Raw genomic sequence first — 20,750 nt, forward strand, 5'->3', positions numbered from 1 at the left:
GAAGCCCGAAGCAGTGACAGATCTCCCTGAAGATCCTCGGGTGTAGTTGCCACTCCGAGTGATCTATTGTTGATCTGCTCAACAGATCTGCTTGGATGTTTGCCTCCCCCGATATGTGGTCGGCCTTTATGGAGGCCAGATTTTGTTCCGCCCAGGCCCCCAGTAGGAGGGCCTCGGCCGAGAGCGAGCGAGAGTGTGTGCCCCCCTGACGGTTTATGTGGGCCTTGGCTGTCACGTTGTCCGTCAGGACCAGTACGTGCCTGCCTTTTATGCTGCTGTGAAAATGCCTTAACGCTAGGTGAATAGCCCGCAGCTCGAGCCAGTTTATGTTGTGTCGGAGATCCACCGCTGACCAGCGGCCCTGTGTCCACTTGGTCCCCAAGTGGCCTCCCCAGCCGAATAAGCTCGCATCTGTTGTGACTACTACTCTGTCTGGTTCCCTGAAGGGGGACCCCCTGAGGGGAGCTGGAGATAGCCACCACCTGAGGGAGTGTCGTACTCTCAGAGGTATGCCTACCTTCTTCCGGGATGCACTGATTTGCTGTCTCTGAAACGGGAGCATGAACCATTGCAGTTCTCTTGAGTGCAGCCTTGCCCAAGGAACTATTGCTATGGTCGATATCATCTTCCCTAGCAGCTGGGAGAGGCAGACCAGCGTCACTGACTGACCGCGGCTTACCTGTTTTACGGCTTTCTTTATGCTGCTGAGGCGTTCCTGTGATAGGTACACCTTGCACTCCTTTGTGTCTATGACCGCTCCCAGATGGAGTATTCTCGTAGTTGGGGTTAGATGGCTCTTTGGAAAGTTCACCGAGAAGCCGTGGTCCTGCAGCAGTTTTATCACTAATTTTAGGTCCGCCCGAGACTGCTAGGCGGACGATGACTGGATTAGAATATCGTCCAGGTAGCACTGGACTCTGACTGGTACGTTTCTTAGGTGTGCTGCCAGAACCGCCAGAATCTTGGTGAACACCCTGGGCGCTGATGACAGGCCGAATGGAAGTGCCCTGTATTGAAAATGGTGCCCCCTGTAGGCAAACCGTAGAAAGCGGCGGTGAGCCAGAGAGATAGGGATGTGCAAGTATGCCTCCGTGAGGTCGATCGATGCCAGAAAATCCCCTTTCCTTACGCTTCCAAGGATGGAGCGTAGTGTCTGCATTTTGAATTTGCGGTATTTTATGTAGAAATTTAGCCTTTTTAAATCCAGAACGGCTCTCCAACCCCCCGAGGGTTTTGGGACCACGAAGAGGATAGAATAAAACCCCTGGTCTCTCTGGTTCATAGGCACCGGCTCTACGGCCCGTATGTTTAGAAGGTGCTGAACGGCCTCGTTCATGAGCCTTCTCTTTGTTGGGTTTGTGGGACAGGGGCACGGGCGGAAGCGGTTTGGGGGCTTTGAGAGAAATTCTAGAGATAGACCATGATGTATGGTGTTCCTGACCCATACGTCCGTGGTGGTCTCTTCCCACTGGGGAGCAAACCCTGCTAGTCTGCCCCCTATGGGAAGGTCTGGGTGGGAGTCATCTGGTACGGCGGAAGGGGCGGTTGTTCCCCCGAAAGGGCCGTCTTCCCTGCGTTTGCCTATGTCTTGTGTTCTGTCTGTCCCCCTGTCTTTCCCTATCCTGTCTAGCTTGGAAGGGTTGGGAATTTTGAAAGTAGTTGACCCTGGCTTCCGTACGAAAGGATTGTTTCCTTCCCCAGGAGCCGGGTCTCTTGTCCTGCCTTTTAAGCATGTGTTTAAGGACCTTGCGCTTGTCCTTGTTCTCTGTAAGGTATGGCGTTAGTGCCTCACCAAACAGCTTTGCCCCTTGGTACGGAGCCGAAGCCAATTTCCACTTGGATTTGATATCCGCCTGCCAGTTCTTTAGCCAGAGGATGCGCCTGCTCGTGTTGTTTGCCGCCATTGCCTTGGCTGAAAACCTGGTCGCTAAAAGTGTCGCGTCCGACGCATATTCCGTGACCGCTACCATTTTGCTGAGTTCCTGGTGAGTGCGTATATCCTCCATGGGAACCCGGCCCTGTAACTCACGGAGCCAACAAAGTGTGGCTCTGGTGAAAAAGGACGCGGAGGTAGTCGCCCTGGTAGCCCAAGCTATTGCCTGGTGCGTTCTCCTATAGTTGGACTCACTCTTTCGGTCCTCGGCTTTAAGAGCCTCAGCAAAATCTCCTGATATGGCCATGTCCGATATCAGGAGACCTATGGGTTCGTCCACCATCGGCACCTCCAATGTTCCCTCTAGCTCCCTTGCTACGTTAAATAGCTTCCTCTCCGCATTGCTAGGAAGCGGTAGGGAGGTTGGCGCTGCCCACTGTTTCCTTATTGTGTTTAGGAACATGGTCGGGCATGGTATGCAGTGTTGAGTGGTTACCTTTTCGGCGAACGTCGGCTCAGCCTCCGTGTCAACTGTGACAGGCTCCGCTGGTGTCCCATGCCCCAGATGGGCTGTGGCCTCAGCCTTGCGCAGAATGGTAACAAAAAGAGAAGGGTTAAACAGGCCGCTGAAGGACGGCCCTTGAGGTGAGGTGTCCTCCTCTTCCTCAGACATTTGAATCCCTTGTGACGTACCTGGCTGGTCCAGGTAATCTTCCTCGGAGACTGACGAGTCTGAGAAGGAGGAGAGGTCCTGATGGTCCTCCGTTTCCTCCCGATGCCTCGTTCTAAGTCCTAGAGGCTTGGCTTTGGAAGTTTGAGCCCTGGCCTCAAATGCACGGTCCACTGCCTGCGCTATTAGGGTAGCTAGCAGATCCCCCGTCAATGCAGGAGGAGTAACCATTGCCTGCGACCCTGCAGGTGCTATGGTTAGCATGGTCCTCGGGGTTTCCTGTAACCTCCGTGGGGAGGTGGATCGGGAGAGCGATGAGAATTCGCCTATCCCATCCTCTGTTTGGGACTGTGATGAGTTCCCTAATGACCAAATGGCCCATGGGGATGAAGGAAGACCCAGCGGTAGATCAGGACCTATCCCCCCATTCTGCCTATTTTCAATTCTGGCCCTTTTCTGGGCTCTGTTGAACTCTTTTTCTAGGGCTTGGTGTCTTCTGATTGCCTATTTGTCAGCCTTCTTTGATGACTTCCTTGCAGCCTTTCTAGGGGCTGCAGAGGATTCCGAATCCTCTGAAGCAGGTGCTCCAGAGGATGAAGGCGGGGCTCCAGTGGAGGGAATGATTGCTTCCTCCATTCTCCACTAACACCGGGCCGCGATAGGGGGGACCCAGGTAGTAGGAGAGCTCCAACTTTGAGTAAGGACAGGCGCACTACTGGGGGCGTCTGGAACTCAGGAGCAGACTCTGCAAAATTGTCAGAGTTAGTCACTGTGCATGGATAAGAACAGGCACGGTAATGGGAATGCCTGGAACCCGGCTTGACTATGGTGGGTAAGGACAGGCACGCGACTGGGGATGCCTGGAACCCACCACTAAATCCAGACGCGTACGGGCCACTAATGGGGGACCCGAAGTCCGGAAAGAGCCAAAGGCAACTAAACACAGTTAGCTATGAAAGGTTCTTATTTACTTTAAATTGAAGACACCAAGTCCTGGAACCCGCAGCTATGTGTCTGATTTGAATGTCTCTGAATGAATAATAGATGCTTTAGTACCCCAGTACTGCTTGCCTATTAATTCACTCCAGCGGCTGAACCTATGCTTCACATGGAGCCTTAGATCCCCTGTTTGGACAAAAATATGGCCGCCGCTGCCAGGAGACTACTGTGCATGTGTTAAAAGGAGCAGGAGATTATTGCGCCTGTGCTAAAAAGGCTGCCTGTGCCACGTGCGGTTGTAACAAAGAGCCGCGCGTGCTCCCAGCTGTGCAGACAATGGCGCCTTGTTTAAAAATCCTGAGCAGCCTGGTGAGTGAAAGAGACTGCTCCTTCGCACGCCAGCTGTTTCCCTTAATCAATCTCCCTCCCAGCATGCGTCCCCTTTGTCCTTCGCTCCCCTCGCTAATTGCCTGCCTTTCTGTTTTTCTTTCTTTCTTTTTAACGCGAGGAGTTGCACGAGCCTCCTCGTTTGTTTAAGGCGGCTGCTGGAAGGTGGTTGGGGTTTGGGTTAGGGAGGGGAGTTAGGGATTTCCCCTTTTAAGTGGGGGTGGTTTCCCCTGTAGGGAATCTGACTTCCTGAGTCTTACAATTTAGCTAGGAAATTTTTGAGTAATCAATTAAATTGAATTAAATTATCTCTAATTAACTTTTAAACTAAGCAATTTCAGCTACTAGAAGAAAATCCCCCCCAATGGAAAGGAACTATACCTGCCCAGGAGCCAAAGTTGTATGTCTTTTTGTGTGGCCAGATCAGTCAAGACTGGAGAATCATGGTCCAGGACAGGGCGTGGCAACTTTGGCTGACTGATCTGATTGGCCAGGAATACAGTCTCAACCCACTGCGTGGATTATCCATCTCCAGTGCTGGAGAATGTTTCTAATCCCTTTGAAAGAATCAGCCAATCACAAATGTTTGTATGTACCACAACTCTCTATTCTATACACACAGACAATACAACAGCTGATTATAATGAATCATTTTCTGTGATTCTCCTCCTTTTACACACATTATTTAGATTTCTTAGTATTTCATTGTATTTATTCACAGGAGGAAAGAATGCAAATATTTTATTAATTTTTTTGGTTGTTGGTTATATAACTTGTTAGTTATATTACTAAGGGGACAGAGATGAGACTACAGGAATAAATGCTGCAAAATATACTTCTGTAGGAAGACAGGAGGCACTGACTGACTACAGTCCAAATACAAATATTTGTAATTCCACTGTAAACTGACTCAAAGCAGCAGTAGTTTTTCCCTTTGACTAACGTTTCTAGAAACCACTTCCCTCAAAGTGCATATCACAATAATCAAAAATTATTCAATAGCCCAGCCAACTCTGCCTCAAGTCCTGTGATTTTTTTTTTCTGGATTTATCATGAATGCCAGCATTTGTCATAAAAACGTGATTATGAACTACAGTAACACTTTATTTGAACTATTTTCCATTTCTAAATGATGTAACTTTGTAATGATGATAATCACATATATTACACGGGAAGTGTTGAAGAAGAAAAGTTCCATGTTTTTGATGCAAACAGAAAAAATAATTGTCTTTAGTGAGATAGCGTATAATCATATTCTGTATCTGTCAAGAAGCTACTGAAGATCAAATGTATTGTTAAATTTTAGTCTAAAAGAATAAACATCCTTTTGATAGAAAAAACTATTTTAATATATATATATATATGCACATCTCTAAAGATATATTCCATTACTAGGTTATACAAATGTAATTCATTCTATAAAAATAGTAAGATAAAGGCCAGGCTTCAAAATTAGTCAACAGGTTCTGCACTTCCCATTTAACATGTGTTTTTGAACACGTGTTCCTCATAGAATCATAGGGCTGGAAAGGACCTCGGAGGTCTTCTAGTCCAACCCCTTGCCCAAAGCAGGAGTCCTTATACCATCCTGGACAAATGGTTGTCCAATATTTTTTTTAAAAAACTCCAACGGTAGAGCACCCACAACTCCGGTAGGCAAGCTGTTCCACTGATTAACTGTTCTCATTGTCATGAAATTCCTCATTTCCAAGTTAGACCTCTCTCTCTCACATGTTCCAGTTCTTACTGCTTCTGAAACACAGGGAGCCTTCAGACAGAAGTCACTTGTGATACAGAGAAGGGAAGGTGGTTTGCTTATCAAAAAACTCTAGTTGCCCTCAATGTTTTTCATCCTGCCCTAAAGGCAGAGTACATAGTTTGTTATATAAAAATTACAAATAACTAATAATGTAGGTAATGAGAGAAAACCACATTCCCACAATGGTAGCTTATTCAGCAGTTTTTATTTTTCCATTTATAGAATAGCCATATGGAATTAATGGGCATATTCAGGTTCTGGGAAAGAGATTCATTCAACTTGTTACTGGAGTTTTTCTTTTTTATTTTTGTATGAATCCCTCAACTTTCCATGGGCCTCAGTGGATACCCAACTATGCAAATTACTTGTCAGCTCTGGAATGTTCTAGGGCACTGTCAGTTCTTGTTGACAGAGTATGTTTCATAATCTTATACAACTATATATACGAAGAAATCCTTTTCTATCCAAAAAGACATCAATGTGGTTTCTTTCAGTTGTTACAGTCATGAATTAGTTTAGTTTTCAAAAAAAAAAATAGCTGCAAGGAATAATCCATAAATCCAGCAGGAACCCAATTTCTCCCCACATTCCATGCATGGAGATTAGAAAAAAATAATCTATTCTGGTAATTATTTTTGATGAAATTCAAATTTGAAATCATCATTAGTACATATTTTCCTACCTCAAAATCAATGAGTTGTAGATCAGCTACTAGGGTGCTAAGAAGACCGCTGTTGTATAGTTCTTGAGCAAGCTGAGCTACAGCTTCTGTCTGAGGTTCCTTTTCATTGGTGCCATATAAGATTTCTTTCATGGCAACTAGGTTTTTTGAAACTTCTTCGGTAGCCTACACAAAGAAAAAGGCTAGTTACTTTTAAAGCTGAAAATCGTTTCTTTACTAATTTTACTACTTTTTTTTCATTTATCTTAACACACCTTTACTGAAGAAAAAAGATGTGATCAAAACAAAAAAAACAAAAAAAAAGCAAATAACAAAAAAACAACAGAAGGGGAAATATAACGCATGTATATCAAATTGCAAAGGAGTTTCTCATTCTATATTTAAAAAGATAGTTCACTAACATTACAAAATATCATAAAATCAATGTAAAAAATATATTTAGTCATTAAATAGTATGATTTATAGATAACACTCTATTTCCAAAAGCAATTAAGTTATATATCTCTTGAATCAAATCCTTACTACCTTTCCAATTTTTCAAAAATAATTCATTTAGCAACACCCAAAACTCAATATGACTAAATCACTGCAAAAATAATCAGATCCCAAAGTTATGGGATGTAATTTATCATAACAGTAGAGCATCCTTATCACTGTAAAAATATCTTCATCAGAACTGAAGAAGCTTCTTAGATGAGAAGCAAAATTTTTCAAGGAAAAATAAAACAAGAAATTCCAGTTGCTTTTTGGAAAAGCACCTTTGATCTCCCAGATATTAAGCTGAACAATTCTGGAATTGAAGATATCTCATTTAGGCCACCCTCTTTTTCTGAAAACCCATAAAATACGTCCGAATCACACCTTTTTTATTATAAAGTTTCTTATTTAGGAACCTGTAAAAGATTCTCTGGACTATTAGAATACCCCTATTTTACATATTTTTACAACATGCTTGCTAACTATTTTTTGGGCTGTTATAGTCTGTAAAAAAAACAGGGGGCCAAGTTATTTCGCACACTTAAATACATTTAGTTTTTGACACATTGTCATACATATGTCACAAAATGGTCACATTGGAAAAGCTTGCATATTCCCAGCTGTTTTGCTGGGTATATCCTGTCACAAAGCTCAGTACTCCAGAAAAGAAAGAGAGAAATGTGAGCATTTAGAAATGAAGAACGCAATTACTGAAAGCCAGCATGGGTTTGCTAAAAACAGAAGCTTTATTGACTTCTTTAATTAAGTGACTAAATTAGTGAATCAGGGAAATACTATGGATATAGTATCCTTGACTTCAGTAAGACATTTGACAAAGTAAACCACAGACTACTTCTTGGCAAAACAGAACAATGTAGAATAGGCAGTCCTCAATGGAACTACATCTACATGGAAAGAAGAATGAAGTGGGCAGAATCAAAGTTCTGTTTTGGGCTCGGTGCTCTTCAATATCTTCATAAATGATGTAGATGAGGGAACAGAAGGGGAACTCAATCAAATTTATAGGCGACACCAAGCTGGGAGGAATTGCTAATACTTTTAGAAGATAGGCTCAAGATTCAGAAGGACCTTGAAAGATTGATCATTGGCCCATCCGAGAAGATGCAGTTCAGTGGTGAAAAAATAACATCCTGCACTTAGGCAGGAAAACCAAATACATAAGTATAGAATAAGTATTTGGCTCAACAGTAGTAGCTGTGAGAGGGATCTAGGTGGATCATAGCTTATGTATGAGTCAACAGGGTGCTGCAGTTGCCAAAAAAGCTGGTTCTAGGCTGCATCAACAGAGGAATAGCATCAAGATCATGGGAAATTATAGTATTGCCACATTTGGAATACTGTATCCAGTTCTGGTCATCATGACACAAAACATACTGAGGCCCTAGAAAGAATGCAAAAGAGAGCAACCATGATGATAAGGGTTCTGAAGTCTAAATTATACAATGAATGGTTGTGAGAACTAGGTATGTTTAGGCTAATGAAGATAAGGCTCAGGGAAGACACGAGTCTTCCATTACTTGAAGGGATGTCACAGGGAAGACGATGACAATTTATTCTCCATAGTACAAAGGGTAGGACAAGAAGCAATAGATGCAAGCTCAAGCTCATCAGAGGGAGATGCAACCTGGAAATAAGAAAGAATTTTCTGACACTGAGAATGATTAATCAGTGGAACAGCTTGCCTTCCGGAGTTGTGGGTGCTCCATCTCTAAAGGTTTTCAAGAAAAGATCGACAAACATTTGTCAGAACACCTGCTTTGGATAGGGGATTGAACTAGAAGACCTTCAAGGTGTCTTCCAGCCCTATGATTCTATGAAAGGGAAAGGAAACCAGACTGGTAGGACCAATGGGCATTATTTTCAGGACATTAGGGTGGCTTAGTGATGAGATATTGGATGTCTGGAGGATGTAAAAAAACAGTTATCATAATCTCTTGGAAGGATAAAAAAATGTCAGGCAGAAAGAGGAGACAGACTATTAATTAAGTTCATACAGTTGACTATTTATAGCATCAAGAGTAATTATACACACCACAAGCACATTGCCAATTTAAAAATAAATGCTGAGGTTAACCAAAAAGATAGAATTAGATCAACATATATTCAGAAGCAGACAAAAAGTCACCCTAATATACCAGCTACTAAATGCAACTATTTAGGATTCTGCACCCAAAATCCCAAGAACAGGCTTCTCCTTCAAGGTGTATAATTTAAACCAAAAACAAAAAGACCTTGTCCTTTGCTTATTATGTTCAAGTCAGGATATTAGCTTGTCTCTTACTAACAGACTCAAACTGTTCTTGGCTTCTTTCAATAAATGTTGAGGAAAACTGCATAAGAAATTACACTGCATAAAAATTATACACATGCATCAGTTGTATAGATTTTTAACTGAATTATGATTAGAAAGTCAGGGGAGTGCAATATTGTTATATGACTGCATTCTCAGTTATAAATTCAAAAAAGTAAAATGACCTCTGGTTATTTCCTCTGCTTCATATATGCAGGAAAATAAGTTTAATCATTTAAATTGTTTTCTTAGCCCCAACAAGTTCTGTGGGCAATCCATACTTTATAAAGTATGGTAAATTTAAATTTCAATGAAGTTTATTAGATTTTATACTGTTTCAATCATGTGACTTTTGGCAGTGTACATAAAAAAACAAATATAATAAAATGTATATAAAATTAAAAACAATTCAATAAAAATATTTAAATAACATTTAATTATATAATTTGAATTCTTAATTCTGAAATCATAAAGTTACCATTTCAACTGAGAAATAGATTAGGCAAATAAGAATTCTGGTAGATTAAAAGAGTAATGATTGATTAATGAACAGTGGGATATAAACTATAAGAAAATCAGGCGACAGTGAAAATGCAAACGGGAAAGTAAAGAAAGTTTTTGTTTGTTTATATGGGAACAGAGAAAAGTTTCAAAGAAAAAATATAAATGTTATTAAAATAATGCTGATAACAAATTAGTAAGAGTTGGAAAAGCTTCAGCGGCAGTCGATGTTCCATGTAATGTCCTTCTACAAAGGTTATAATCATTATTTGCCAAAAATAAAACAACAGATACTGCTGCTGAGGATTAACAAAAATGCTTGGGAAAATTTGTACCGTTAAACAATCCCTCCAGGACAGTTCCATAAAAAGAAAATGTAAACTTTACCTTTTCTACCTTCTTGTCAGAAATATCTTGTTTTTCTAGAACTGCCATACTTTCTTTCAAATTCTTCACTATGTCTGCGGGAGACTTGTGTGATTTGCCAAAGGGAAATGGCATGCTTGCAAACGACAAGTGTCTTTTCTTCTAGAAGTCTTCTTTTACCTAAAAATTAAGAAGGGAGAGAGTTAAGAGTAGTAAAGAAAGTATGTAACACCTGGATACAAAAAAGCAGAATTCAGCCTGAGATTTTCAGCTTCAAATTACCACAGATACACTGGAGTATATCAGTATAAGGTTAGTTCTACAGAAGTTAGCAATCTCTATAAAAATTAGAATTTAGCCTATCCAAATTAATTAATTTTCAAATTAATATCTTACAGATACAAAACAGTTCTGACTTTTTTAATATTTTGGGCAATAAACTTTCCAAAAACCATCTGCAGACCAAATGCTTTAAACTACAGATTAGAGCCATCTTAAATATGCAAAATATTATCTCTATAGAAGAGGGGTCTCCAACCAACCAACTGTGGAACGGCACCAGTCCAAAGCCCACCAGCAAGTGAAGCCCAATCCATGCATGTGCAGGATACAGGCAGTAAGCAAAACCATTTCTCCCTGGCCCACAGAAAAAAAGCCCTCCATGGAACCAGTCCCTGACACCCAAAAGGTTTGGGGGGAGCAGCTGGTATAGAACAGTTCCACACAATTTTTGCAGTTTACTCTTTCAATTTTATAAAATATACAGGTGGTAGTTCCTACTCAAAATTTATCTGTTTTAGAAACTAAGCAGGATCAGGCTTCATCACTAACTAAGCAAGACAGTTCCAGAGAATATCATGTCTGGAGGCATTCTGGGAAAAGGCAATGGAAAATCACTTCCATACTGTTGCTGAAAAGATATATTATCTGTAAGGATATCGGCACAGGAATCAAGTTCAACCTGAATTTATTTAATTAGTTTCTCAGCATCCAAGTAGGTGAAAGTGCTATTTAATAATTAATCCCTCAAGTTACTTTATGACTGGGAACAAAAACAGCCTTTAAAAAAAAACTAAAGGGCTATTTACAAAAAACAGCTTGGTGAAGCTAAGGGAACATACCGGTAGTTGCCCCATGAAATGTACTCAGGAAGCAAAATGTAATTGCTTAGTTAGTCCTCACAAATATGAACTAACATGGTTAAGGCTGGCTGGAGCTTTTGGAGGTGGAATTCAAGCATTTCCAGAGGAATTAGGTTTGGTGGGCTGCCTCTATTCCAGGGGTGTCAAACTCAATTTCACTGAGGGCCACATCAGCATTGTGGTGCCCTCAGGGGGGCCGGGTAGATGTGGCCCACTGGGTGGATGTGGCTGCAGTGGTCAGAGTTGAGTGGGTGGGTGTGACCACCTCACTGTTGCTCAATGGGGGGGGAATGCCTGTGGGGGCTGGACAGGGTTGGGGGAGATCCAGGGGGGGGTCTCTGGCGGGTAGGTCGGTGGGCAAGAATCTTCTGCGGGGTGGTGAGGCAAAACAAGGGGCAGGGCAAGGATGCTATTACCACGGGGCAAGGTGAGGCATGGGCCGAGGCTGCTGCTGCCTGACACCATCAGCCCCCGTACACAGAGGCCAGCGAGTGCATGGGGGCTGACGGTGTGCGTCAGCAACCACGGTCTGCCGGCCCCTCGACTGGCACACTCTGCAAATACCGGGCCAGCCTTCTAGCAGCAGGCAGAGTAGGGTAGGTGAGGGGGTGGGAGGCACATGATGCACCTACTCCATCCCATCTGTTTTTGCCTGGAGTTGGAGAGATCACTGTTGGTCATCTCCTTGGCCTCTTTGCAGATTTTGCCCTTGCCCTGTATGTGGAGCCTGTTCCCCTCATGCACCTCAGCCTTGCCTTGGCCTGGCGCCACCAGAAGCTTGTGCAGGTCCATTAAGCTGCCCCCGCCCGGAACAGCAGGCCCGCCCAGCACAAAGGAGGCAAAGCAGCCACCTAGGAAACTAGAGTAGAGGTGGTAGAGCATGCTCATGCCCAATAAGCTAAAGGCCATCCCAAGCAGGGAAAGCCGGATCCACATCAGCGCCATGGCTGCCCAGGCCCAGCCAGGATTGCGTATCTCCTCCCATCTCTGCTGGGGCTGGACAGTCATGGCACCGATGGGGATCCGGCTTTCCCTGCTTGAGATGGCCTTTTGCCTGCTGTCCTGGAGCGTGCTCTACCACCACTACTCAGGGCTTCCTAGCTGACTGCTTCGCCTCCTTTGTGCTGGATGGGCCTGCAACTCTGGGCAGTGGCCTAATGGACCTGCAAAAGCAGCTGGCAGCCATGGCTGTGGCAGGTACCAAGGTGCGCAAGGGGAATGCACTCCACCTGCGGGCCAAGAGCAACACTGAGGGGGCTGACACGTCCAGTGGCGACCTATTCTCCAAACAAAAAAATGGGACCAAGTAGGTGTATCCGGCGGTACACATCACATGCCCAGTATTCACAGCAGACTATGCATTCCCTGCTGCCAGACGACAGCAGCCCCCGTGTGCTCATTGCCTCCAGTGCATGTGCCTTGGGGGCTGCCGGGCTGGGCAGGGCCAGAGCCAGGGCAGTGGGGTGCAGTCCCTCGCCATCGCCATGAGATCTCCGTGGGCCAAATATTGGCCAATTGTGGGCCGGATATGGCCCGCGGGCCTTGTGTTTGATGTGTCTACTCTATTCCATTCCATTGAGCAATTTAAATGATATAATAATATAGAGTAGAAGAAAAGAATTGTTAAAAACCAATGTAAATAATTAAATCATGAGCCGAGGTGGCGCAGCAGTTAGAGTGCAGTACTGCAGGCCACTTTAGCTGACTGTGTTCAGCAGGTCAGCGGTTCAAATCTCACCGGCTCAAGGTTGACTCAGCCTTCCATCCTTCCGGGGTAGGTAAAATGAGGACCCAGATTGTTGGGGGCAATGTATGTATGTGTATGTGTATGTATGTGTGTGTGTATACACACACACACACACACACACTGCTTACTGGTGTACACCGCTTAGAGAGTGCTTGTACTTAAAGCGGTATATAAGTCTCATAAATAAATAAATAAATATTAAGAGACATCATTTAAAATGAAGGCTAAATGAATGGGAAATTGAGAAGCAGAGATATTTGAATATAGAAAAACATTCCTGAACTTTAGATGATTGGGTTATAGAAAACTGTTCACAGCAAAATGATTATTAAAATATCTTCATTAAATATTCTAATTAAAACAACATTTTTAATCCTGGAAAAATACCTCTTCCAAGTCATCTGTTACTAGCTATTTCTCAAATACTATATGAGACATGCCAGTACCACACAAAGTGGTTTGTATTTGCAAATATTTTTCATAAATTATTAAGCAACTAGTTTTAGATTCCAAAAGTCTTTTATGAATGACAAAATAAAAAGAAAACCTACTTGACAAAACAGCTGTAATGTTTTTGTTAGCAGATGAGAAGTGCCAAATCAAAAACATGCACAGGGGTGATTAATATTCAAGAAGCTGTAAAAAAAATCTTAATCTATTTTACGGGGAAAGGAAACATATAATAAGAATTAGGAGCTATGCGATATTTAAGAATACACGAAAGCAAAATAACACCCTGCACAACTGTATTTCTCAGCAGCAGCAGCCGAGAAGGTCCCATCGCCTCTGCTACCCTATATTCCAAGGTCCCATTGTGTCCAGCTGACTATAGGTGTCTTCTGCTACTGAGGCCAGGCCAGCCCAGTCCTACGCGAGGCAACTGTTGGCTGCACCAGGCCTTCTTCCCAAATCTGACTGCTACTATTCTCCAAATAGCACACCCCATTTTTATCATGCTTCAGAAGACCTCAGAAGATTTCCAAAGGTTTTGCAATGGCAACCAACTGAGGGCTGCTTCCAAGGAGGTCAACAAGCTGCAACTTCAAGGACCGGGCAAAAGTAACATTCATTCAGCACTGCTGTAATTTTGAACAGTTGCTGAACAAATGGTATTAACTCAAGGACTACTTGTATGATAGAGAGAGCCACAATTAATTAAAAAGTTTCTAAAAATAAACATATACAAGAGTCTAAATTTTAATCATATTCAAATAGTGGATGGCTATTTTGGCTAATACTCAGATATTAAAGCAAAATAGCTGGGATTTTAGAATAAATGATACACAGATTCCCTACCTCTTTGTCGTATGCAGAACAATTTTGAAAAAGAAGAGTTAATGTAAATTTATTTCCTGTCCATTTCCAATTCTCCAACTGTAAAATTTAAAGCAAGTACTGCCTGCAGGCTATAATATTTTGTGTATGATTTCATTTGGAAGGCAAGTCAGGAGTGACCAATCATCCTGAAAGCTAAAAAATACAAAACTCAATGAACTCTTTTGCCATACATACTAAGTATTTAATCGCTTTAGATCAGGGGTGTCAAACTGCCGGCCCGCGGGCTGGATGCGTCATGGTGAACCCCCCCCCCGATTGCCAGCAATGGAAAAAAAGTCACCATACATTGTGATATGTCACATGATGTTGCAAGTTTGGCATCCCTGCTTTAGATCCTCCATCTTATTCCAAGAGATAGCTAATATCAAATTTCAAATAACTTTTCTTGGTGACATAAAATCTTTGAAGCTTGCATATTTTCAGAATATGCTGTGGTGCTGTCATATAATGTTGGTAGATCAAGAAAAAATAACTTTGCAGTTTTAACATATTTCATAATCATCAATAATTTAACAGATGAAAAATACTTAAATACCAACAAAAGGTTTATTCTAAAAAAGTAACATAATTTCACAGACACCTACCCAAATTCCCATTTTCCCTGAAGTCGTGATTCTAGCACTTCTCCAGCTGAGGGTTGTTTGGAAAGAAGGGGATGTATACCGTTTCTATATTAAATTAAGGTTGCTGTTCATTACTTAGGAGTAAGTACATGAACACATTTACTTAAGAGAATACACATATAGGACTGCACTATCAACTAGTTTCTTTCAATCGAAGATAACAGATTAAAGTGCATTTTTCCTAAACAATGACTGCATTTGGCTTTGAGAACTACAGATAGTTCTCAAGTTAAAACCATTTGTCTAGCAACCATTTGAAGTTAAGGCAGAGCTGAACAAAAGGACTTACCACCCATGCACAAAGTTAAAGGCCACTGCAGTGCCCTTGCAATAATGTGCTCAAAATTCAGGCCTTTAGCCCACACCCACATCCACACTTAGGACCACCAAGGTGCTTCCACTCCCCCCATCTTCCCCCCCATCTATTCCCTTCGGCTACCTACGCACAATGGCACCTGCGCACAATGGCTCCTAATAGTTGACTTCCATCATCTTGTCGCACTGCTGACCAAGTCCTTTTCAAGATAGGTATTGGCTGCACAAGACTATTTTCCTAAGATTGCAGTTTCCTTGCAAGTTGGCTTCATATGGCCAGCATATACCTTACAAAGCTGTGGCCAGGCACATCTCATCATCATCAGGAGCAAGAACATATGAAGGTCAGTTAGGCAGCAGACTGCAAGTACTTTGAAGTGCAAGGTAGCAAGAGTGACTGCGACTAGGACTGGGCTGGAACAGCTGGGGCTTCCAGGGGCAGCTGCAGCTACATGCTGTGGCTCGGGGGGGGGGGGGTTGCAGCCCAAAGCTGTGGCACGCCAAGAAACCCCTAAGTTGCAGCATGCCAAGGAGTCCCAAAATCGCCTCAGACCTATTTACACATTTCAATAATTCCTTCAAATATTTTACATGCATTTATGGCCTTTTAAAGTAAGATTATTATACAGTGATAGAAAGGAACAACATACTGCTTGTTTATATATTCATACTGATTCAGTTTCCAAGTTAGCAAAACTAAGGAGCTCTGGAAATTTGTTTAAAGTTGAACTACTGGTATAAATCTAAGTTTACATAGTATTGTGAAAAAAAAGTTCTGTGTACTATATATTCTTGTTCTGACTTTTATTCAGCAGTCCATTATAGGATTGTCTGTTATTCCAGTGGTGGCGAACCTATGTCACGGGTGCCAGAGGCAGCACTCAGAGCCCTCTCTGTGGGCACGCGCGTCGTCGCCCCAGTCCTAGGCCTTCAGCTGGGTTTTATAAAACCTTTTCGCTTTAGTCCTCTGCCACCATGTGCAAAAAAAAAAAAAAAAGGTTCAATTAATTTCAACTTCTCGTGGGGAAAAAAAAGATCTTGCAAAGTTGGAATTGATTGATTGAACTTTTTAGTCCCACCCAGTCTGCCATTACCACCACAGCCGCGTCCACCCAGTTGGCCACGCCCACCCAGTTGGCCACACCCAGCCAATGGGCCACACCTACCCGGCACTCATCGATGCATAAGTGGGTTTTGGGTTGCAGTTTGGGCACAGTCTCTAAAAGGTTCGCCATCACTGTGTTATTCCTACCAATAATATTATACAGTATATATTTTTGAAACTCACATACAGCTAGTACTCTAGTTACAACCAGAATTGAGCCTAAAGTTTCTGTTGCTATGTGAGACATGTGTTAAGTACGTTTGCCCCATTTTACAACTTTTCTAGTAACACAGTTGTTCAGTGAATTTGTCTTTCCCATTGACTTTGCTCCTCGGGTTACAAAAGTGATTACATGACCCTGGTACTGCAAACATAATAAATATGAGCCAGTTGTCAAGTATCTCAATTTTGATCACATGACCTGGGGATGCTGCAATGGTCGTGTAAAAAAGGTCATTAAGTCACTTTTTCCTGTGCCACTGTAACTTTGAACTGTTGTAAGTGGAATATGTATATGCTTGGTTCATAAAATTAGAATTAGGAACCTCACTTGAACAATTAGTAGTTCGGAATTAATTAACAAACAGAACTATTGAAAGGGTAATAATGAAACAACTAAGAGTTAATTACTTTAGAGCTATTGTAGCAATAATGGGGTTCTGTGTTTAGTCATATGATCCCCATTTAGACAGCAACTTTTGTACAATGTCAAAAGAAGGAAACACAAAAATAAAATGCTAGAAAAATGAAATGTAAACGTACAGTTAGTCCTGGATCATTCATTCAGCAACCATTCAAAATTACTATGATACTGAACAAAGGAACATATAGTTCTTGACATTCAGCCAGTTCAAAATTAGAACAGCACTTGAAAAAAAACTGACTTACAACAGGTCCTCACATTTACAACAACTGCAGCATCCAGATGATCAGGTGATCAAATTTGGGTGCTAGGCAACCAGCATGTATTTATGATGGTTGTGTCCCCAGGGACACGTGATCACCATTCATCCCCCTTCCCAATCAGCTTCCAACAAGCAAAGTCAATCAGGGAAGCTGGATCAGCTTAACAGCTACATGATTCACTTAACAGCTATAGTGAGTCACTTAATAATCAGGGCAAAAAAATGGTAAAATAGGATGCAACTCACTTAACAACTACCTTGCTTAACAATAGAAACTCTGGACCCAATTACGGTTGTAAGTCAAGGAATACCTGTATGATCTGCACTAGAAGTTATGGCCACTGTAGTACCCTATGGTCATGTGATGAAAATTCAGGCACTTAGCCAGTCCTTACAAACAACCACAGGGAGATGGCAACTGCTCCCACCCACCTATCCTTCCCACTCCACTGGGTCCTTTGGGCCTGGCTAGGTACCCACAGATCTTGGGCCTACCTCCTGCCCAGGTGAGTGGGGAGATTTCATAAATTCTGTCAAAGCCCAATGTCATCATTCTAAGAGCTTGAGACTATACTATCCTTTTTAATTGATTTTTAAACACAATACAATTGATAATTTATACCTAAAATGAATGTATAATCAATATAACATTGAACTGGATATGCTTTGTTGTATTTTAAAATCATGAAGGACATTAGCTTCAATCTATGAATTCACAGCTAATTATTTCTATTATAAAATTTCCAAATTGTGATGCATCCAAGACACATGATATAATTAAACTATAAACAAGCCTAAAGCTGAAATGTTCTGACATTGATGGGCAGAAATGTACATTTTATACCACTAAATAGCTACAGTAATATCAGCTACTAATCTAGATTTAAATGTTAACTGGCAGATGACAATGCTAACACAATGATAGTATTCATGGTGATCATGTGAGAATACTGGCAAAGATACAGTTCCTTGCATTGTTTTTCATTCAGTAATACATGTAAACCCAAAACAAGTAACTTTGATCTTGAAACAAACATGCTGGACTACCAGTATAATACACAACAAAGAATAATAATTAGTAATATAAGAATACCAATAATATTCAACAAGACAAGAATAAAGCATTTTAGCCCTTATAGAAAGGCACAAGCTGTAACTTTTAAGTCACTTTATTCAATAACTGCACATCATCAAATGCCACCACACCAAAAGAAACATCTTTGGTTTGCTATGTATAATGCACATAATGACGACAGAATAAAAGAAACCAATTTATAGAATCAGAACTATAAGGGTCCATTTAAATAATAAAATCCAATTACCTGGTCTCTACAATCTGTTCTCATCTGAACTCTTGCATATACTGGTTTTCATATCCTTGATCATTTACTATGTGCATGCATGAAAGGGGCATTGTCTTACCTGAACGCCTTTTCTCAGCCCGGAGATGGAGAATCCACCAATGGGTTAGCTCTGCCTTCCTGCCCATTAGACCAAGTCAGCCAAACTTGCCACGCCTGTCTTGGGATAAGCCACTCCAAGTCTTGATGAAGGCAGTCCGACGTGTTGGCTCCCGGACCCCTAATATGGCCTAACTGACCGTAAGGGTGGGAATGGATTCTCCATCTCCGTGCTGAGAAAAGGCGTTCAGGTAAGACAACTTCTACAGCACCAGAGATGGAGAACCCACCAATGGGACATACCAAAGCCTCACTGTCCCAAGGGGGGGAACAGCGGAGGCCCTAGCCACGTCCCCAATAGCCACCTGTTGAAGGATCCTCCTTCCAAAGGAAGCGTCCGCAGATGCAAATCGATCTATCTTATAATGCCGTGACCTGGCGGCAAGCACCCTGTCAACCGCCTGAGTGATCAGGGTTTGGAGCCGATCCTCAGAAGGAGATCCCTTGGACTCAGCCCCCGAGCCCTGCTGCTATGGGGGTGAAGGTGGCCTCTGGGATCGAATGTGTGACCCGCAGTGACAGTGACGGTTGTTAGATCGATTGGACCTGATCCATCCCGGGAGAAGAAGGGTTCCCCTCCGGGAACCAAACCCCTTGAGTAGAGGAGGGCCCCAAAGGGAGATCAAAGAGCGCGTCATCTGTTTGCTCCGCCTTTGCCCTGGCCTGCTTCTGCACTTTGGAGAATTCTTTCGCCAAAGCCTGGTGCCTCTGCTAGCTTGTTTCTCTGCCAACTTGGAAGGTTTCCTTCCAGAAATGGTCTTGGCCTTTGCTTTGATCCTACCTGCAGCCTCCTGCTTGGAGGATTTCTGCCTTTTGCAGCTCATGGGTGGGGAGGCAATGTTCTTAGGTTGAGACACTGTGGAGTCCTCCATCCTGAGGTGAGCTATCTCAGCGGTACCGAGGGAGCTTTAGCAGTGGATCAGTTGGCGAGATAGGCTGAGCAGGTAAAGCAGGGAATTAGTCGTCCTGCTCTTCTGACCACCCGACCGGTAGAAGAAGCGGACTGCTTGTTCCCCTCCCCTTTGGGGTCCGGTCTTGTCTACAGCCATGGCGAACCTGCTTGCTCGTAGATCGCCTGATAATGCTACAAATGTGGTCAGGGCAATGAGTTGCACCAGAGAGCACTGAGCAGAAGCTTCTGAAGAATTGTTCAATGAATTAGGATGATGAATTTGAATTTTGAATTTTAATGAATATTTTTTTAATTATTATTTATTTATGAGCTGTGAGAATTAGAATGTTGAGGATTATGCGTGGGCCCAAATGTTAGCGGGCCGGTGCAATAGGTTTTTCTTTTTGAACCGCTGGCAATGGCCTCCGCAGCCACGCGGCTCTCCCTTCCTTCAGGAGGAGAAAGAGGGACCGATCCTTGTATCTTCCTCCCTGGGGAGGCTCAAACCTCCACCAGAGATTACTCGGCCTGATCAGCTGCCACGTTTGTCCCAGCAGTCAAAATGGCGACCAGAACAGTTTGGTGTGAAGGGATGGTCGCTCACAAAGACTTCCGCTCTAATGGTGGGAAAATTGAACACGATGGAAGTGCCTCCTGCTGCCGCGGCATGTCTCGGCATCCAAAATGATGACCGGGACAAACAGGTGTAGCGGTGAGGCGACCGCTCAGCTCAGTACAGCGGTCGCTTGAGGGTGAAGGGAAGAATGGTAAGGCTCTGTCGCGCCAATTGAGTCCCCCATCCGAAGAAATGAGAAGCACAGCGGCTGCTTGAAGCAGAAGAAAACCGGCAAGAAAAGGATCCGAAAGGATGGCGGCCGCCAATCCGATGGAGCAGAAACCCAGCCAGTTTCTCAGTTCAGTGATGGGACGGAGGGGAAATCCCCACCCCCGGGAGAACTTGATAGGCTTTGGCTGCAGCGCTGGTCCCAGCACTGAACAGCTGACAAGGGCTTTCCCCTTTTGGAGGGAATTGAAGCCTCAGCAAAAGCTTCAGATCTGGGAAAGGGAAAGACCCACCCCGAGCCTCCTACAGACTATTTCACCTAGCGCTCATCCCAGCGCTGCTGAAAAAGCTGTGAGTGTGAAGAGAACAGAATCCACCAATGTATTAGTCTCTACTACCTGCCTTAGACCGGGAGCCAAATTTGTCAAGTCTGTCTGGGCTGAAGACCAAGTCAAGACTGGGAGTGGCTTATCC

At 43.1% G+C, this 20,750-nt stretch overlaps 1 protein-coding gene across 3 annotated transcripts in view; it reads right to left on the minus strand.

Moving 5' to 3' along the window:
• CAB39 (calcium binding protein 39) overlaps nt 1-20,750 on the minus strand; it is a 53,302-nt gene that overhangs the window by 13,238 nt on the left and 19,314 nt on the right. For all 3 annotated transcript variants that reach the window (XM_039344654.1, XM_039344653.1, XM_039344652.1), the window contains 2 exons: nt 9,987-10,145; nt 6,311-6,475 (listed from right to left, as the gene is read on the minus strand). In XM_039344654.1, the coding sequence (XP_039200588.1) occupies nt 6,311-6,475; nt 9,987-10,100 (279 nt within the window). In that variant the 5' untranslated portion in view covers nt 10,101-10,145. The remainder of the gene's footprint in view (nt 1-6,310; nt 6,476-9,986; nt 10,146-20,750) is intronic.

The sequence above is a fragment of the Crotalus tigris genome, unplaced genomic scaffold (assembly GCF_016545835.1).
Source record: "Crotalus tigris isolate CLP2741 ecotype Arizona unplaced genomic scaffold, ASM1654583v1 scf7180000017933.3771270, whole genome shotgun sequence".
NCBI classification, from domain to species: domain Eukaryota; kingdom Metazoa; phylum Chordata; class Lepidosauria; order Squamata; family Viperidae; genus Crotalus; species Crotalus tigris.